Genomic DNA, 19,156 nt, shown 5'->3' on the forward strand with positions numbered 1-19,156 from the left:
GGCGGTTTTGCTGGGAAGTCTGATAGGTACGAGCTGTGAATTGGCTGCAATAAATTCAAAAAGTTTATTGGATAAAGACTTTGCTGTTCCAAAACCCGAGTTGTCATCATAGCGAACAATTTACTAAAATAAAAGATGGTGACTAGTGCAAATAAAGTACAGGGGGTGTGAATCTGTGAAATAAAATAAGTTAGGTATTTGTATTCTTTAGTCCTAATTCAAGGTTTTCTCTTAGAAAAAAACGCGTTTACTGGTTCTTTTTTATGTTCCTTTCAATCTGTTCAGAAAAGCCTTTGTGGAAACATAACAGGTGTTGGATATGTTATAAACTTAATCTAAAAAAAACAATCATAATGAAAGAGTATTGTTGTAAAATAGGACATTTTTTTGGGTTCTTAACAGTTAGTTAAAATGTCACTTACCTGGTGCTAACTAATGTCAGACTCTTTGTTCAGTGATCAGAGTAGGAGATAGGCACGCGTAAGACAACCTAAGTTTTAGATTAAAGGAGGAGAACGAGCCACACTGTAAATATGGCTTTAGATATTAGAGAAACACAGATTGTCTTTGCAGTTGAGAGGCTATTGTAGTTCTAAACAAGTAATTACGGTACTTATAGCTATATGCAGAAAAAGGAGGAAGCTACAAGTAATGACAAAACTACCTTGAGAAGTGCCATCGAGCGTTGAGTGCAAGGCTCGTGACAAAACTACTCCAGAACAATAGTGATTCAACACAGCTGTTCTGCTCAGTTTTCTGTCATAGTTTAGGGAAAATTCTTTGCCATATAGGTGCTTGATTTCATCACCAAGTAAATTCATGTGTTAACAGATGATGGGTGTGAATGAAATGAGATCAAATTGTTATCAGTAGGTTAGAAGCGTACGTTCGGCTGCTAAGTCAAGAGATGCTATAAATTAGAGAAGAGGGATTGTAGTCTTGTTGGAATGTGGTTACAGGGGGTGGTATTGAGAGACAATGCTATGATACCTGCGGAGGAGTCTTACAGTGTTTTGCAGGTGGCAACGATCGGTAAGAGCAATTCATTTACTGACTCTGATTTTTATGACTGTCACGTCAGGGACTGGTAATAAGCCTTATCTAGCATTGGTTAATGTTATATTCAAGAAAGCTCTGGTTATGATAATGTTTACAGAGACTGAAAACAGTACACTGTGTGCTAAATGTTACGGGGGTTTTTGATTTGTTAACAAACTAAATGTGTAAAATATGCATGCAACGGAATCCAAAGATTTGAAACCTCAGGATGCAGGATATATTTAATTTAGGATGGCTGGACAATTTTGCTGGGATATAAAATATACCTAATCTTTCTGACGTGAATAACTATACATTTATTGTGGTATTTTTTGAGCCAAGGCTGTGAAATAACCAGTTACTCATATTGGATTATAAGTAATGAAAAGAACGCATTCCATACATTGTCCTATTGCTCGTTACTTGACTCTCCCTAAATTGTTAATATTCCACCCACTGTAGTGGGCTTCCAATCTTTTGGTAGCGAGTCATGAAACGCCAGCACGACGAACCTGATAACGGTTCCGAAGATTGTGTAAAGTCACCTGCTCGACGGAGCTATACCTTAAATATGACTATACTGTCAGATGGCAGGGGTTTCCCATTGGAAGCTCTTTACAGTCCATGAAACTGAGGTCACGTGGACAACTTTTATAGCAGGTTCTTCCAAACCTGTCGTTGGCAAAAAATGGCAGTGTTGAAAAAAACTTGCTGATCCTGGTAGACGTTAGCGGTTAAGACAACTTTAGTATCTGCTCTTTTGATATAGCGGCAAGTGTCAAAATACATGTAAGCCAGGTCTAATAAGTCGGTTCATTTCCTTAGACGGTATCCTCTCTCTGGATCAGAGGGCGGTGCAGTGAAGCTCAGTGACTTCTGCAAGGATGTTCGGACTGCTGGTGATTGGGAATTGCCTTTTTGAAATGTATTCTTCCTTAAGGTATTCATAAAAAACTTTTTCTTGTACCAATGAATGTACAACGGTACACCCATTTAATACACAATATTTAGGCATTAATATGTGTGTGTACCAAAAAGCCGTATGAGTAAAAAATACTTATGAATCCATGAAACCAAAATCAAATAAACAGGAAACAAAGGGAATGGCTTAATGGACGTTTGTTTAAATATCTCCAAATTGCAGAAAACTCCAATCAGATGTTTTTCATTAACATTTAGAAAATATATCTGTTGGTGGGATATTTGACAGTAACATCCTTGACAGTAAAGAGTTAGTATCTTTGTCACAGCACCCGTCCAAAGGGTAGATACCTTAGGACTGCGCGCCCCACACAAGGTTTGTGGGATTATTGACAATGAGCTAGTAGAGCATTGATTTCTCAAGGTAACTAAGTTTTTAATGCAAATGGATGGGTAGATGAATCAAGACAATGGAATAATTTCTAAACAATCTACAGTTTAAATACAGAGTTGCAGATTTTTACTGTGGCAGAATGATTTCATACAAATCTTCACCATGGTTAAATGTTTACAACTGTGAAAATCTGGTTTAGGACAGATACTAGTGACACAGTTGCTACGTTTTCGAATGTTATGATGACTCCGTTTTCAGCAACAGGCACGCAAAGACAATACTAGCAGGAAGTGATGATAGCTCTCATCTGCTGAACTTCTGTATTTTAAGTAGAATCCAAAGCTATAGTTAATATCGTTGATGGTTATATGTACATGGTAAACCTTTTGTTGATACGACGATTGCCAGATGTAGTATGTTTCCTTTAGCTAAATGAGACATTGTTTAGACTCGAAGTTGAACCCTGACCTGGATGTGTTACCTGATTTATCAAGCGAAAAGAGGTTTTGTGAATCAACTATCTAGACAACTACACGAGCTGTCTACTCGATGGTGCGCGGCGTGAGCTAAAACTAAAAACCGCCGCCCACTCCGGAAACCAAACAACTAAGCCAGAAAGAGAATTACACCGAGCTGAGGAGACCTGGATGACGTCTTTGTTGTCTTTGTCTTTTTTTGTCGGGTTGTGGCACGTACATACCATTTTAGCCTGTGGCTAAGTTAAAATTGCTTCATTCAAGTTTAAGGATGAAACACTTGGAAAGCTATATTGTTTGTGTGTAAAATGAGTGAGTATAACAAACACAGTTCATAGGGTATTGAAACGATAAAAATTAAAATATCCCAAAGAACGGCTGAACAACAATAAGTAGATAAAGGAAAGTTATAAATGTATTAATATTGGTTATGCATATGGCATATTAAGCGTATGGTGGCAAAATACAGATTTTGAAATGGGTTCCATTATCGACAACTCTGCTAGAGACTGTGTACTTTCCAGCATCACTTTTAATAATTAGCTTTAACATCTTGTACTGGAATAGTCTTTCTTTTCTGTATATCAGCTCTCTTCCTATTATATTTTTCTTTGCATTGTCTCATATTTAGTGTTTGCATGGTCCTGCGTTGCTCTCCAAGGGGAGGCTGCTAGTGCTGCGGTTAAACAGGCATTACAAGAGGTGAACAAAATTAAGTCCAAAATGACTCTTTCTTAACGACGGTATGTGTTTTTATTGTTATTCCCGTTAAGTAATGGTGCCTTTAGTTAGTTTTACTTGATATAGTTAATTCATACAATACAATAGAGAAAGTAAAGACCTCTATTTCATTGGTTCATAAGGTAATCATGCACCAGCAAACAAACACATAGCAAACAATGTCGATAAAGTATACATTTTAAAAATGTTCACAAAAAACTATAACTAGGATGATTATACTACATTCCAGGAATACCACAATTTTACCTGAAGCATTAAACAAACGGGATGTACCAGTCAGGCCACCCAGCATCAATATACCGCATCGTAAAGTTTTGAATCAATAACAAGGCATTGTCAATACAAAAAGCCCAGCACCTATATAAACGTGGGCGTTATTCAACCTCAGGGCTCACTATCAAGCATGGCAGGATGATATCTCTTTTTGGGAAATGTGGTGTCTGCCCGGTCAGGGTGTGGGTAACAAGGGCCAGAAAATAGGGCATCAGAGCGCTATCTTAATTTCAGGGCAAGAGCAATAATGAATATATAAGATGAGAACTTGTATATTTATCTATATTTTTTATCTATTAGAAATAAAATCATAATTATCACATAGTGTATTTTTGTGAGCCTACACTGTATAACCATTTTCGAATTTAACCAAACATTTGACTCAAAACCCTAATAATTATATGACAAAATATCCCAAAGATTAAGTTAGGCCTAATTTAATTCTGCCCTTGCATAAGAGTACATTTACTTTGTTACTTTGACGCTAAACTTAGACTTTTATGAAACCACTGTATAAACACTGGAACATGTATAACGCTTCGAAAGCATCCCATGTATCTCTCCCCCCCCCCCCCACGACATTATAAATTAACACGATAAGTTTACGATCGACTGGTATAGGTAGTCTAGCATTCAAAACTCAGTTATCATATTTCCTCAGATGCTGCTACGTTCCCGATGCATCAATCTTTACCTCCTGTGTGTCGGTATAACACAGGTTAGGGGGGGTGTGCTCAAGAATACTGAGACACCACAAGGTACGAGTGTATTGTGGTAAGGGTATCATGGTGCCTGCTTACTCGCAATGGTTTTATGCTATAAAGATGTACCGAAAACATATGAGAGTGTACTATTGAATGTCTGCCAGTCATTCAACATACGTATAGTGTCGTTAATAAAATGAAAACGTAGCCAGTTGGTGCGCTTGGAAGATTAGGACACTCTGTCCCCAGAGCAGAAACGACAGACATCAACAGGAAACAAAGCTAAAGGTTCATATGGTTCATCTGAAGCTTTCTGGTGAGAGGGAGTGGAAAGGAAGAAGAACTTTCCCAAAAGAAATTGTACTCTTGGCTAATTAGGGTCAGGGAAAGGATGAGCAGAAATGATGGGGAGACAACAGCAGTAGTTAGTCTAACTCCCACAAAATGAATATGATTTGAGCCTTGATGTACAAATCTGGGGAAAAAAAACACCAGTTGTTTTCAAGGTTCACCATCCCCAATCCTGCCACTATAACTTCTGTCATAATTTCGTCATTTGCGCTTGCCATTACAGACTTCAACCAAATGGTAAACAGAAAAGATAATCCACCTTTGGTAAGTTGTAAGAGTGAAAAACCAAATAACAACACCTGCAGATAAGAACGGGGTTACGCTTCGGTGTTAGGGGAGGGGCGCTGAACATTGGGGTTATAAGTATAAATAGAGGAGGTAATAGCGGGGCGTCCTCAGACCAGCAATACAAATGGAGAAGAATACTGAGGAACCCTGACCATTGTTGCTGGTTTTAATTCAAGGAAGCTCTGTGTATAGATGATTAATTTGTCAATATGATAACTTCATTGCATTCTAATTAAAAAGGGAAGTGGTTTGATTTACGGACGAGTTTCCCCCCCCAACCAAAGGGGGGTTTTTGTGAAGAACTTAATGGAAAGTGTGTCCAAAGGTTGACTGGTACTGTATTGTAAACAGTTAATAACCAAGTTAATTCTCTTCTCTCAGGGTTCTGCTATGGTTGCTGTGGAGTCCAGGCCCTCCATCAACATCTTGTAGTTGGGGAAATCTGTGACGCCTGTCTCTGTATCTACGACCGCCGCTGGAAAGTGGCAACTGGGGCAGTGGGGAGTCCCTCCTCCTCACTGGCTGGGAGAGCACAGCGAGGCCGGCTTCCCCAGTTTACACCGGCAGGGAGTTCAGTCAATGTCCTCAACTGGAGCTCTAACCGCTGAGCTCCGTCACGGGTGGCAGCACTCGGGAGTCGACTGGTACAGAGCAGTGACGCCCAAGCTTTAAGGCCAATGTCTTCTATCGCTGTAGGTGAGAGTAAACAAATTGCCTAATGTTTGGGACTAATTTTACATAGTTAATTCCATTAAAAAACTCACAGCAAGCGCATAGTAACTGCCAAAATGTCACTCAAATTGAGAGTTTAGGTAGCAGCATCAACACGTCCTCTTGCCTCCATAGAGTCCAATGTAACAATATTAATCTACTCACTGACTACGTTAACATAAAAAGCACATAGTGAGTGAAATTACAGAAAGGTTATACTTCTGTTTTTTAAGCAGGATACTGTTGGGGACTTATTCCACAACTGCCCATATTGTGTATGTTTATTTATTAGTATTTGGAGATAGATTGGCAAGAACAGTTTATACAAAGGCAGATTTCCGCAAGTCAATGTTTGCGTCACAGAGATGAGACCTATTACTCTTCATTACGCCCATTATGTCCCGTCAGTATACATGACAATTTAGTGTGAAATTGTAGGGTAGGCTTTAAAGAGGGCCGTGAGATAAACTGTGGGGCATTGTTAGAATATATATAGGATTTTTCATTCCAAATAAACCCTTTGTTTAAAGAAATATTTCGGTTCCTGACGACTGTTGTTCTGACTGTAGATACAAAGACTGTGCTTCTGATCCTTCATGGAGACGAATTAGATATTATTTATTCAATGCGCAATGCAAGTGTACCCAATAACACGATGTACAGTCAAACAAAGTAAATCTGTTTAAGAAGCACACAGAAATATAAAGACACAGGGTAACAGGAAACCATACTTCTCATGGGAGGACAACTGAGAAGTTCTGTTAGCCACACAATTAAGATTGTTCCACAAAGTGAGAATGGGATATATTAATCAATTTGAACATACAAACAAGAGCAAAGTGAACATCACTCATTGGGTAGGGACGAGCAAACCCTTTCTTACCGTAACAGGGTTATAATTTCCTCTAAGACCGAAAGACTTACAGGATAACCTCAGGAGTAGACACGTACTTCTGTAGAGGGTGGTGCTGTGTGTTTTTGGTAGTGACTTCTCTTGTAACATGACAGAGTACTCTGAATAGTTGTCTGTATATGCATCGGTCAACATTCAACACGACCCTACGTTTCATTCGTCCTTCATACTTGTCCTTCAGTTCACAGACTATTCTGTTGAGTCATGGCTACAACAAGTTCGACCCCAATACAACAACATCTAGAATAATACATATCAACATGTTTTTATATGATATGAAAAAATTATAGGGAACTACCACATAAATATATTGGTTAAATGACAACTCGGAGTAATAAAATAATGTTTTAACAAAAAATCTATTTTAGCTGTACTTGTTGAATCCAATAGCCTAGTAGGTTATTCTATCTTTTTAGGATTTAATAGATACAGTAATTCCTTAATAGAGTAAACATCTATCTGTAAGATACAGTATTGGGGCAGCCAGGGACTTGTATTGGACTGTACTTGAGATTTCTTGTAGGTGTAGGCCCTTGAAACATTAAACATCCATGTTTTGTTTGCCTTTCGACCATTGCCTGTACCTACTACAAAGCTGTACAGTGTGTTGAAAACATATTAAACCTTGTCTGTTCCACTTGTCTTCCACCAGAGAGCCATCTCAAATGGTGACCTGCGAGCCAACAAAACGGAGATGGTGGGGTTACCCGGTCAGCCCACCGCTTGCCTGGCTCCGTCCTTCTGGATCCTCTCTTATATTGCCTCTGGATGAACGGCAGCTCTGAGGCTACAGCCATAAACAGAGTTCACTCGCTGATAGAAACTCCACTCTCTCACAAATGCTAATGGACCCGCTACGACCAGGGACCGTTCAGGTGTCTGTTTATATCGATGTCCAGTAATGGAACCAGTAATCCAGTTAAAGCTTACATATCAGCTGTGAGTAGGACAGGGTCATTCCAAGCATAATTTGCCATAATCTGCACTACCATGGTGCTTTGAAAGGCTGTAGGCCGCTATGTGTCTAGGCTGTTCTTCTGTCTCTCTCAGATGGTCCAGATACATGCGCGGAACCGTGAACAGACAGAACAACACTCGTTTCTATTGGTTCAATCTAATCTAGCTATGTCAGTACAGTCCATCCCTGCTTCAGTTATGTGGACTTCAGAGGGAGAGTACTGTGAAACACCATCAGGTCCTTGTTGGAGACTGTCAATGTCAGCGAGAAACCAAAGCGAGAGGCTCTCCTGCGTGGACTTCAACAATAACCACCAACCGAACAGGAATGCTGACCGTATACAAAGTGATGGATAGCAAGGGAGTTTGTTGATCGGAACGTAAACCCCACTATTTCTCTATATCGGTTCCTACTTTGGTTTGTACTTTCAGAGCCTTCACTGTCAGGTCTGAACAACGGGCAGTCAGTGTGTTGGCTGCAACTGCTACTAGTGTGAATCTCTTCTTACTCACTGGCAAGGCAGTTTGTAGATGTCTTTAAATAAATATAACTTTTGGTCACTCATAATTCAAATCATATTTCTCATTCAGTGATTGGCAAGTAAACTTCTAGTTTCCATCATTTCTCTCTTGAAAAAGAAAAAAATGAAATTATCTTCAAAAGGAGACAGTCGACATTATTCACACACCTGAAGCTTGAACATGATAGGTGGTTAAAAAGTTCGAATTGTGCAGCAGGTGCACGTATTAGGTCAAATCTGCTTCCTGTTCAGGAGTAAGGATGAATGATATAACAGGCTACAATTGTGATTATTTCGTAATGATACTATTTTATCAATAATAGTTTTGTCATGACAGAAGATGCTGAAAAAAAATTTATATCATTACATTGTAAAGGCCCAAGGTGAAAGATTAAAAGAGAGGATATTTAATCGTTGAGTAATACAGAAAAAAGAAAATCTGATGTGAAAATTTAACTGGTTGCATTTGTTTTGGTCAGTTAACCAATTCCAATAAGGGCAAACTATACCAAAAAAATTTGGAGGGGTAAAATTAATTAGTTAATTCCAATCAACGGATTTTAATTCAGTAGCGAAGAAAATTGCAGCAATATTTTTGCACTACAGTGGTAGTGGAGAAAAAACAACATTTTGATTTACACCAGTATGACAATTACTTGAATAACGCTCCCTCGTTTCGCAGATGTGGCTGGACTCATTCAGTCCATGAATGACGGTGATGCAAACGATTCGGACCAGGTGAACATGTAATATAGCATTTAAACGTTATATCTTTAAATTTTTTTACTCTTGATTCAGCATGAATTACGAAAAAGAAAAGATATTTTTATTACCAAATTTGGTTAACTTACTCATATTCAAATATGATTTTTCTTTGTGTGTGTACATATATCACTTTTAACAAGTGATAAGGAGTACTTAAGAGGCGGGACAATACTTTGCACAAACTTACCTCAAAGACAACAATCCACCTGTAAAAAATAATAAATAAATGCACAATACACCACAATAAAATAAAAATAAACTTTATAGAGGAATCTCAAAACAGGAACTTAAGAAGCAGAAAATAAATATTAAAAATATAACAAATAGACTAATTCCGATCATAGGACTTGTAAGAGATAATACCATAGTAAATAACCCTATTAAATAGTAAAAAAAATGAGGGTGACATGGAATTATACTAAATGTATTATAGAAAGGGTACAAGACAGTTTATTTAGTCCACAAGTACTTTCCTTGTAATGGAAAATTGTTAATAATATGGGGGAAGGTCAAAATTTTAATAATATTTTTCAAATGTTTGAGACCCGAATTTATCTGAAATATCCTATTCCACAGATATCGGTAAACAGATAGAATGCATCGTAACATTAAAAAATCAATGCTCAATCGTGTTTTCTCAAAACAGTAGAAGAAAAGAAATGTCATTAGACATTGTTAAAAAATGCAAACTAAAGCATCATGTTTGTAATAAATCAATTCAGATCGTAAAAAAACGTAAAACGATTGAGGATATTCAAAACCATTAACCACAAATTTATTGTCAATCCAAACTGGTAAATTAAATAACTAAAATGAAAACCGCAAAGTCACTACCCTCGCACAAAAAAACTGGAGATATACAACTCACAAATTACAGGCGGTCCCTCTACTGCCACACTTCTCGAAATCTAGAAAACTCTTCAATTATAGATTGGACAAAATCATAGATAAAAAACGAATATCTTACTGACAGTCAATATGGATGCAGAAAAAATAAAATAGTGTCACATCATTAGCTTTAAACTGATCTCATTAGAAGAAATCACAAAATCAATAGCAAAAAAAAATATGGATTGGGGTATTCAGATTGAAAAAGCATTTACATTTATATATACCAATTAATTATGAAATATGAATCAATAAATGGAACGGCTCGGGATTAGAGGGATATTGTTGAGAATTGGTTAAGCAGGTTATTAAAGACAGGCAACAAATTGTAAAGTTGGGAGATTATTCTTGAATGTTAGACATTACGTGTGGTGTACCCAGAGGTCAGATTGGCACCAAACAATTTATCCTTATTTAAACAACATATGTGAAGTATTAACAAACTGAAATTTGATTATTGCAAGAAAACACAAACATCTTGGTCTGGTCAGAATTACGGCAACCTGCTGGATTTAATCATTCAGAATTCATAAAATAAAAACAGTGGTTGACAGTATAAGCTATTATTAAAAGTGAGTAAAACCAAATCATGATATTTAGTAATGTAAACTCATTTAATGAGATCAATTACAATTAGAAGGCTATGATGTAGAAAGAGTAAATAAATATAATTTTCTACGAGTGATTAAATATGACAAGATTTGCTGTAAACTCATATAAATGTATCCAAACAAAAATGCTAGAAGTATTTATGTGTGGCTAAAGCAAAGCACCCTTCACGGATTACAAATCACTCCACCGTTTTGTATGTTCAATGGTGTTACCGTATTAAATTATATGGTAAAGGTTGGGGAAACACATATCAAATTCATTGAAATATACAAAAAAGAGCATGAAAAATCTAACAGTGGATATTAGAACACACTACATTCATTATTTTTCAGTCTAAAGCATTACAATATTTGACCTAGTCGAATTCAAACAGCAATAAATATGTTCAAGGCGAGACAAATGTATTGCCTGGCAACATACAGAAGAGATTTCTTCTGTATGTTAGACAGATGAAGAGAGGGGGGCATGTCTGAAGTTAAGGGGAAACGCAAATTGAAGACTCCCAGTTCAAACGACAAGGAAGAGTTTCTGTTTATCTGTCGTGCACTAAACTGTGGATTAAACTAAATAAGGACTAAAAAGCAGTGTCAAACATATTCCAATTTTAATAATATTATTCTATTATAGATTTATTATCTTTGTAGGACTTAATATTTGTAGTTAATTAATTAATTAATAGGGTAGAAAGAGGTAAGAGTATATAAGTTCTACCTGGCTACTCCTCTTGCATAAATAGAGATTTTGAAAGTACCGGAAAATAAGGGAGTGTTTTTTTTGTTTTAATGTTTTCTTATCTATTTTCTGATGTTTCTTTTATTTAATCAATCAATCAATCATCACATACAGGAAGATTAACTAACACAGCCAAAACCTCTATGTCATTGTATCCTATTAAAAATACCACGCAAGACTCCTTAAGTGTTGGGTCTTGCTGGCGATACCATGTAGTGTTCAGCTCTCATGATTTCACTTGAATGCTGTCAATATTTAGTATAGATAAGAACTGATGTAATTCCCTGATCCGCAATCTCTGAATAAATGTGGTCTGTTATACCATGGGACATGTTTTTGTGATCTTCTGGGTTGGTTAAAGAAGTGCAGAACCATGCCTGGTTTACTACGTAAGAGACACTCCTTGGTGGGACCAGGGCAATCATGTGTGGCCGGGACGTTCCCCAGTTACAGCGGCAGGGCGTCAGTCAATGTCCTCATGGAGCTCACCGATCCTCCACCTATTTTGAGAGTCAGTGTTTTTGGGTCACAGAGATGAGCCCTCATTCTTCTGCAATTACCACTTATATCAGTCCTTATTACATCAATTTTAGGCCTTGATAGTAACTGTGGGCATGTTAGCCAACTACAGTATGCACTGTAGTTTTATTCATAAGATAAACCTTTTCTCTAAGAATATTGTTCTGTTTCTAAAGATTGTTGAGTAATGTCAAAGTAGCGGTTTCTGATCGCTGCAAGGAGAAAAAGGATATATATTATTTATTCAGTCTGATGACGCATGCCAGGTAATATCAAGAACATGTATAGTCCAACAAGTAAATCGTTTTAGAGGCACACAAGAAATTTATTTAAGTACACAGGGTAACAGGACAAGCATAATCGTCCGAGAAAATAAAGAGTGTGTTAGTCCAACATAGTTGTGCAAAATTGAGAATTGTATATTATTTAAAAGAACATGCAAACAAGAGAACTGAAACATCAAGTCATTGCAATAGGTAAAGGGCAAAGAAAAACCCTTCTTACTGTAACGGTTATATATTTATAAATCAGAAAGGACTACAGGGAATTCGGCATCATGGTATTTTGGACAAGCTACTTTCTGTAAGAGGTGCGTGTGTTGTGTGCTGTTCGTTGTGTGTGTGTTTGCGTGTGCGTGTGCGTGTGTGTGTTAGTATTGTGCTCTTCACCATGACCGATTACTAGTTCTGTCTGTATCTGCATCTAGTCAACATCAACACTGACTCACTTTTCATTTCTTGTCTTTCATACTTGTTCCTTCAGTTTCACAGGACTTTTCTGTTGAGTCAATAGCTAACCAACAGTCTCTAACCCCCCCCCCCCCCCCCCACCCCCCCCCCCCCCCCCCCCAACACAAAACAAAACTTATAATAATCAATCAAGATGGTTTTCCATGTACATGAAAATATGAACATACCACAAATATATTTTGGATACAGTACAACTAGGAGAGTATCATCAATCAATCAATTGATTAACTATACCCAGCAACCTCTATTTCATTGTATCCTTATAAAAATACCACTGCACCACTTAAGTGTTTGGGGCTTTGTTGGCAATCCGATTGTATGTTTATGATTCTGTCCACTGAATGCGCTGTCAAAATTTAGAGATAAACTAGATAATCCCTTGATCCTCGCAAGGTGGAATTAAATGCAGTCTTAAACTATGAGAAAAAGTTTTTGTGACTCCTCTGGTTGGTTAAAGTTGCAGAACAGCTCGGTTACAGTAAATGGACACTCCTGGGTGGGACCAGGGCAAAACCAGGTGTGGCCAGGACTGGAGGGTGATGGCTTTATTAATCCTAGAGACAGAATGCTAAATCAAGAGAACAAATATTGTCGATAAAAAGCAGCTGTGACCAACAATCTCGCCAGATGGAATTATCACAGCCAGAGTCAAGTTTAGTGTCGAGAAGACTCCAACCAATAGAAAACTGATGCGCAATAGGAGTCTCCAGTGGTGTTTGTCCTGCTTCATGCGCGACAATCTTCACAGCCAGGTGAGACTGAATAATTGAATAATTTCAACTTAAAACTGATTAACTTTTTGTTGTTTCATTTGTTCAGACAATGGCAGCCAGTTTATAGTCTTAATGAAATAGGTTTAAACATGCTGCTATTTTTTTTGTAAGAGCTTGACCAATATTTTAGCATATTTGTGTGTAGAAGATAACTACATATATAGGTAACTGAATGATTGTCTGTTCCTTGCTTTCTGTGTCCGGTGCAAAGTTTTCAGATTTATGCCTCTGAAAACCGTCCAGTGGGAGTACAAAGCACACTTTCAGCCAGAAACCCGATTACCACAGGGGGCATGGAGTGTTTACAATGAAATGATTGGTGATGATAACCCGGGAGGTCAAATCAACTAACACTTGGAATTAACAGGTTACTTTCAATTTAAACACTTCATCATTGACTATAATGTCACTACAGATGGAGGACTCTGGAGGTGTACACATTACAGGGAAAAATCTTTCGGTGCTTCTTCGTGCCTTATCATGTCAGTCCAGGTAACTCACTTTTAAAGGAACACGCACGACTTATTGGGACTTAAGCTTATTCACGTAACCCACCAGAGTTAGACAAGTCGATCCATACCCTTCTCACTCTGGTGCGGGAGCAACCCTGTCCTGACTAAGCATAGCTTAGCCTAGCAAAGATCTGGAGGGGTAATTGGTTCCAACTAGCTACTGCTCCCAATAAGTGACAAAAAACACCAACAGGTTCCAATACATGTATTTGATAGTACAGCGTGTACAAAAAAAAGGTCACATGGACACAGCCTATTCTAACAGCGTACCAACTGGGACATTAGGGAGAACAGTTTGTGGTTTTTGGCTGAATTCTATGCACTTCATGGTTTTACCTGGCTCCCTGTTAATTTTCAGCAGCAAACACCCATGATTGTAAACTATGCTTTTAGTAACTAGTAATTGTGCCTCTATTCTCAACTGAGCAAAAACTCAGGCGATTCTCTGCTCGTGACCGGGCTTCTCAGGTGCTTCGAGAATAATCCTCGCCCAAGTAGCCGAAGTTAGCACTGCTTCGCTTTCTGAGAATATAGTTCCCAGTTGGTATCCGGTTGAATATGGCTCTGTCTACTGTGACCTTGTTTATATTTTCAGTCTCAATAAGTCGGCGTGTTCCTTTAAGGTACCAATCTCTCATTTATCACACAGTTCTATACATTCACACGCATCAAATGAGTAACCTTCCTATATTGTACGTGACAAACCAAAAAAAACTTTAAAAAACAACCGTGACCAGGGAGAATTTGCATGTTCCAAAGTCTTCTATGTTTGCCAAGTTGATTTACAAGACAAAAGCATACAGTAGAGCAGTTGTGGGCAGTCTATTGCTAGTACCATCAGCTTGCTTTGGCAACAGCATGCTCATTGATTACGCTTGTTTCTAATCTAAATTTGTCTCAGTTCTTTAGGAGGTCAATCTTTTATTGGAACATAGGTAGTTTGGGTAAAAGCAATGAAAAAAAATCTTTACAGTTTGTCCTCATTTTCTTCACTAACATGAACAATAGTATATAGAACATAATGGAGCTGATGCAAGAAACTGTCACAAAGTTCTTAGTCCAAATCTAGCTTTTAGTCACTGATCATGTCAAGTAGATTCTAACAGCTCTTCGAGGATGACCTGAACAAAATCTCATGCATTGTCCGTATTCATTATTAAATTATTATCCTTTATATATTCAGCGCTTAAGTACAACTGGGGATGAGGGGAATCGCATTATATCTGAAGATATTAGCCATGAACCAAATAATTGGAAAAATTACAAATTTGACCTAATGCGGCCTTCTGAAATGTTAAGGGATCAAAGTGACGTGTTCCTTAGGTAGACATCAATGTCTGTGCAAAGTTTATTGGGCATTCCATCAATATGGGCTAAAGTGGTGGACTGTTGACTATTCAGAACCCTATTGCCTCCATTGAGCAACGTAATAGGCTACATACAAATGTTGCTTTGCAGATTCAGTATCAATGCAATTGAGTCATGTGTCGACTCGACTCCTATTGTGAGAGGACAAAAAAGTGCTTGCCACTGCAATCCACATTCACATTGAGATATGATTATTGTTATTTGTTATTCATTTCTGTCTTGTCAGCACCTGTCAACCGCAATGTGTTAAATGTGCTATATACATAAATTGACTTGGCACATTCCCCTTTTCTCAGTGCCTATTTCAAATGTGTCTATGAGGGCAAAGTCAACCAACCTGGTGGAGTTCTGCACACGCCGTTCTCATGTGCTCTGTGCTAACGGCTCTTCCCTGTCTATGTTTGGTTTAAACGGCAGCTCTGTGGTTACAACCGGGTTTATGGACACTCAGCAATGGAGGCGCCACTCTCACCATAGTCCGTGTAACCCGCTATGATCAGGGCCGTTCAGGTGCAATGTGTCCAATGGTGTGAGCCAAGAAGTCAGTCTCCCGTTAACTTCGACATAGCTGTGAGTTTTCACTATCACCAGTACAATATGTGTATATTATACATACTTCATATATATAATTAATAAATAGGCCAGATGCAAAAAACTCAAACCCCAAACAATTCCCTTCTGTGGTTCATCCGATGGTCCAAGAACGAAGCAACAATGACGATCATGCCCATGGAACCACCTACCATAGACGAGTCTAAACACACTGTCAGCTCAGCTGACTCCCTTCCTCCGATGCATGATCCAGGGGATGCTCGATGGTGATGTATCAAATCAGTCTGGCGCACAGCTCAACTACAGAAGGTTCAAAAGAGCAACTCGGGAAATTACCAGCTAATTACAAACGCAACCGTTCACGCGTTCAGCGCAGCAAAGTGCAATGATCAGTATGTAGGTACGGTTGGCAATTTTCCTACTATTGATTTGTTTCTCTCGAAATACATTTATGATTTAAAGAAAAAGTTGATATTTGGGGAATCGGATATTGCCTAGAGTATATTAGAGGATCAGTAGCTGATATATCAATCCATGCAAATGCCAAAATGTAAAAAAACAATTTGTGGATTTACAGCTGGTTGTACTTCTCGACATCTGTGTTGCAACATGATGTTGCCGGCAACAGCTAAGATGTATTTCCCTTCACTATTTGTATTTAATAAACAAATGAGATACAATGTTGTAAAGGGGCTTACAGTGTGGTGTGCTGATTCTGGACAGCTTCTAGGCTAGCTGTGTCACACCATTTCCAGTTTATGCTAAGCTACGCTAAACCAACTGCTGGCTGTAGCTATAACATTAATTGACAACGGAGAGTGGCAACAATCTACTTATCTAACTCTCGGCAAAAAAAGAGATAAGCATTTGATCCCAACATTTGAAACATTCTTAAAATTTTCAGTCAAATTCACTCTACCCACATACTGTATGTGTGTGAATTCAAATTTAAAATCCTCTTTTTTCCCCTTCTTCTTCCACGAGCAATAGGGGCAGTAGTGGTGAATAACACAGGTGGACCAGTAAATACTTCATGAGAGAAATTCTGCATTGTGAAGCGGCGGAGTTGTTGCCAGTTATTTCAGGGAACATGGTCAACCTGATTTACTTCTGACAATACCACAATATTGAAACAAGACACTGTTATCTTCTTCAGTCATATCGATAATGGTGATTATCAGTGTCGGCTTTAATTCTGGGAGCACCATGACCCGCTAGCCCCTGACATGGTTGAGAGTAAACTGTAAGTATAAGAAATATACAGTACACACACACACACACCACCTATCACATTAGAATATATATAATATATATAATAGATAGCCATATACGTATATATATTTTTTATATACATACTGTAGATGGCCGGTATATCTATTTCATTGGGCCATATTAAAATAAGGCCCATGAAATCAGTGACGGGAGTTCATGGCTCTGACAGGAACACTGGAAATTCTCAAGTTGAAGTGGTTTCATCTCTTCAGCCACACATACCTAGATGTATTGAGAACAAATGCAGTTTGACGTCCCCCATTAGATTAATTACAAAACATCACTGAATAACGATTGTTGGTGTCAAGTGTGTGAAGGAAAATTCAGGTCACACTTTAAGTATCTAATAAGAAGTGATGTGACACTGTCATGAACATGTCATAAACATTATAAACTAGCATAAACGTTTGTGAATAACGCTTTTTTTAGATGTGCCATTCTGTGTTGTCATGACAGTTATGGTTAGGTTTAGGGTTAGGGTATAGGAAGTATCATGACAGTGTCATGTGTTCCTGACAGTGTCATGTCACTCTTCTGAAGATCTTATGTGGGGCACTTTCAGTAAAGTGTGAACTCCATTCCTGCAACGTTCTGCGTATGTATGTTTAAAATTAAAGTGTTTGAAGTAATGTTCCGTGTGTTTAGATGGACCACACCTACCCAAAAAAAATACTAACCATACGTCTACTGAAAATATTTTACATCAGTGTGCCAGTGTGCAGGTTATCTAACAGTGAATTTCTCCATTCCTGCCAGTTCTGCATTAATTCATATTTACACGTGAAGGTGATTGAGGTAATATACTGTGTTCACAGTTGCATTGTACCAGTGTCTTGAAAATCATGGATAGCTTTCAATTAACATTAAGAAGGTAATGTTTTTGTTTGATGGACGCAAGACGCAGCTATAATGGGGCCACCTATGGCGAGGAAAGGAGACAATGCCACATTCAGCTGCTATGCCTCATCAAAACCCTACCGCCCCTACAAATGGTTCTTCAATGATTCTCTAGTGGCCAATAGTTACAGTATGTCATACCTCTTCTTACCAAAAAAATGAGGGAACGTACCATGCATGGCCTTCAACAACATCACCGGAAAACAGCACCGCCTCACCGATGCCACTGTTTGGGTAACTTACTAAAAGAACGTTGACCATTTTGATAGATATGTCATTTGCTTTTTTGCAGAGAGTTACATTATGATTTACTGCTCTATTGAAACATGAAGCTGCAACCGAGGAACAGTTAGCCTAGTTAGAATGGAAGTGGGTGAACAGCTGGCCTGGCTTATCCAAAGGAAAAACATCCACACGTACTTGCATACTTATATGCATGTTTTGGAGAAATGCAATCAAGCAGATTTTCTCCCTTTTGGACAGAGCCAGGCTAGCTGTTTTCTCCTGTTCCCAGGCTTTATGCCAAGCTTAACAACTCTGGCTATGGCTTTATACCAATGGGCAGATCACAGTAAGAGTGGTATTGATGTTCTATCAAATAAAGTAAATCAATTTTCTTAGAGTTTGTCCATATTCACAAACCAAATTGAATCCTAAAACCATGCAGTACATGGATTCCTACATATTTTGAGTTGCCTCTGCTTCACTGTTAAAGGTGGCCAACACTTTGAGATCTCCAAAGCTCCAGTATACTTGGGCATCAATAAAAATGTCGGCGGTCAGCCGATCCAGAACCACACGTTCACTGCTTTAACCTGTGAGGCATCTGGAGATGTGGATTCCATTATCTGGATGTATGGTGGGTCCCAACTGTATGCTGGAAACACCAGAAACTTCTCAATGGACCGAGCCACCCTCACCTTTGATCCTGTCATGATCTCTGACAATGGAAATTATCAGTGTAAAGCTTCCAACCCACTCAGCAGCTCATTAAGCCAAAACTTTACGCTGGAAGTTTTCTGTGAGTACTCACTATTTATTAAATTGCTATCACGTTTTGACTGGGTTTACTTTTTCAGTCATTCAAAGAATTAGAAAGAAATGGGATTCGACAAAAACCAAAGAGGAATTCCACCTTTAAAACTTAAATAATGCTGTTTTCATGCACAGTTCTGCATTGTACCAGTGTCTTGACAATCATGTGAATATGCTTTCAATGAAGATAATTT

The 19,156-nt window shown here is 38.2% G+C and overlaps 1 protein-coding gene across 1 annotated transcript in view; it reads left to right on the plus strand.

The window, feature by feature from the left end:
* The window catches only part of ceacam1 (CEA cell adhesion molecule 1), a 38,390-nt gene that overhangs the window by 15,026 nt on the left and 4,208 nt on the right, over positions 1-19,156 (plus strand). Inside the window, exon 11 of the mRNA XM_032517989.1 lies at positions 18,670-18,948. Coding sequence (XP_032373880.1) covers positions 18,670-18,948 — 279 coding nt within the window. The remainder of the gene's footprint in view (positions 1-18,669; positions 18,949-19,156) is intronic.

The sequence above is a fragment of the Etheostoma spectabile genome, chromosome 6, assembly GCF_008692095.1.
Source record: "Etheostoma spectabile isolate EspeVRDwgs_2016 chromosome 6, UIUC_Espe_1.0, whole genome shotgun sequence".
NCBI classification, from domain to species: Eukaryota; Metazoa; Chordata; class Actinopteri; order Perciformes; family Percidae; genus Etheostoma; species Etheostoma spectabile.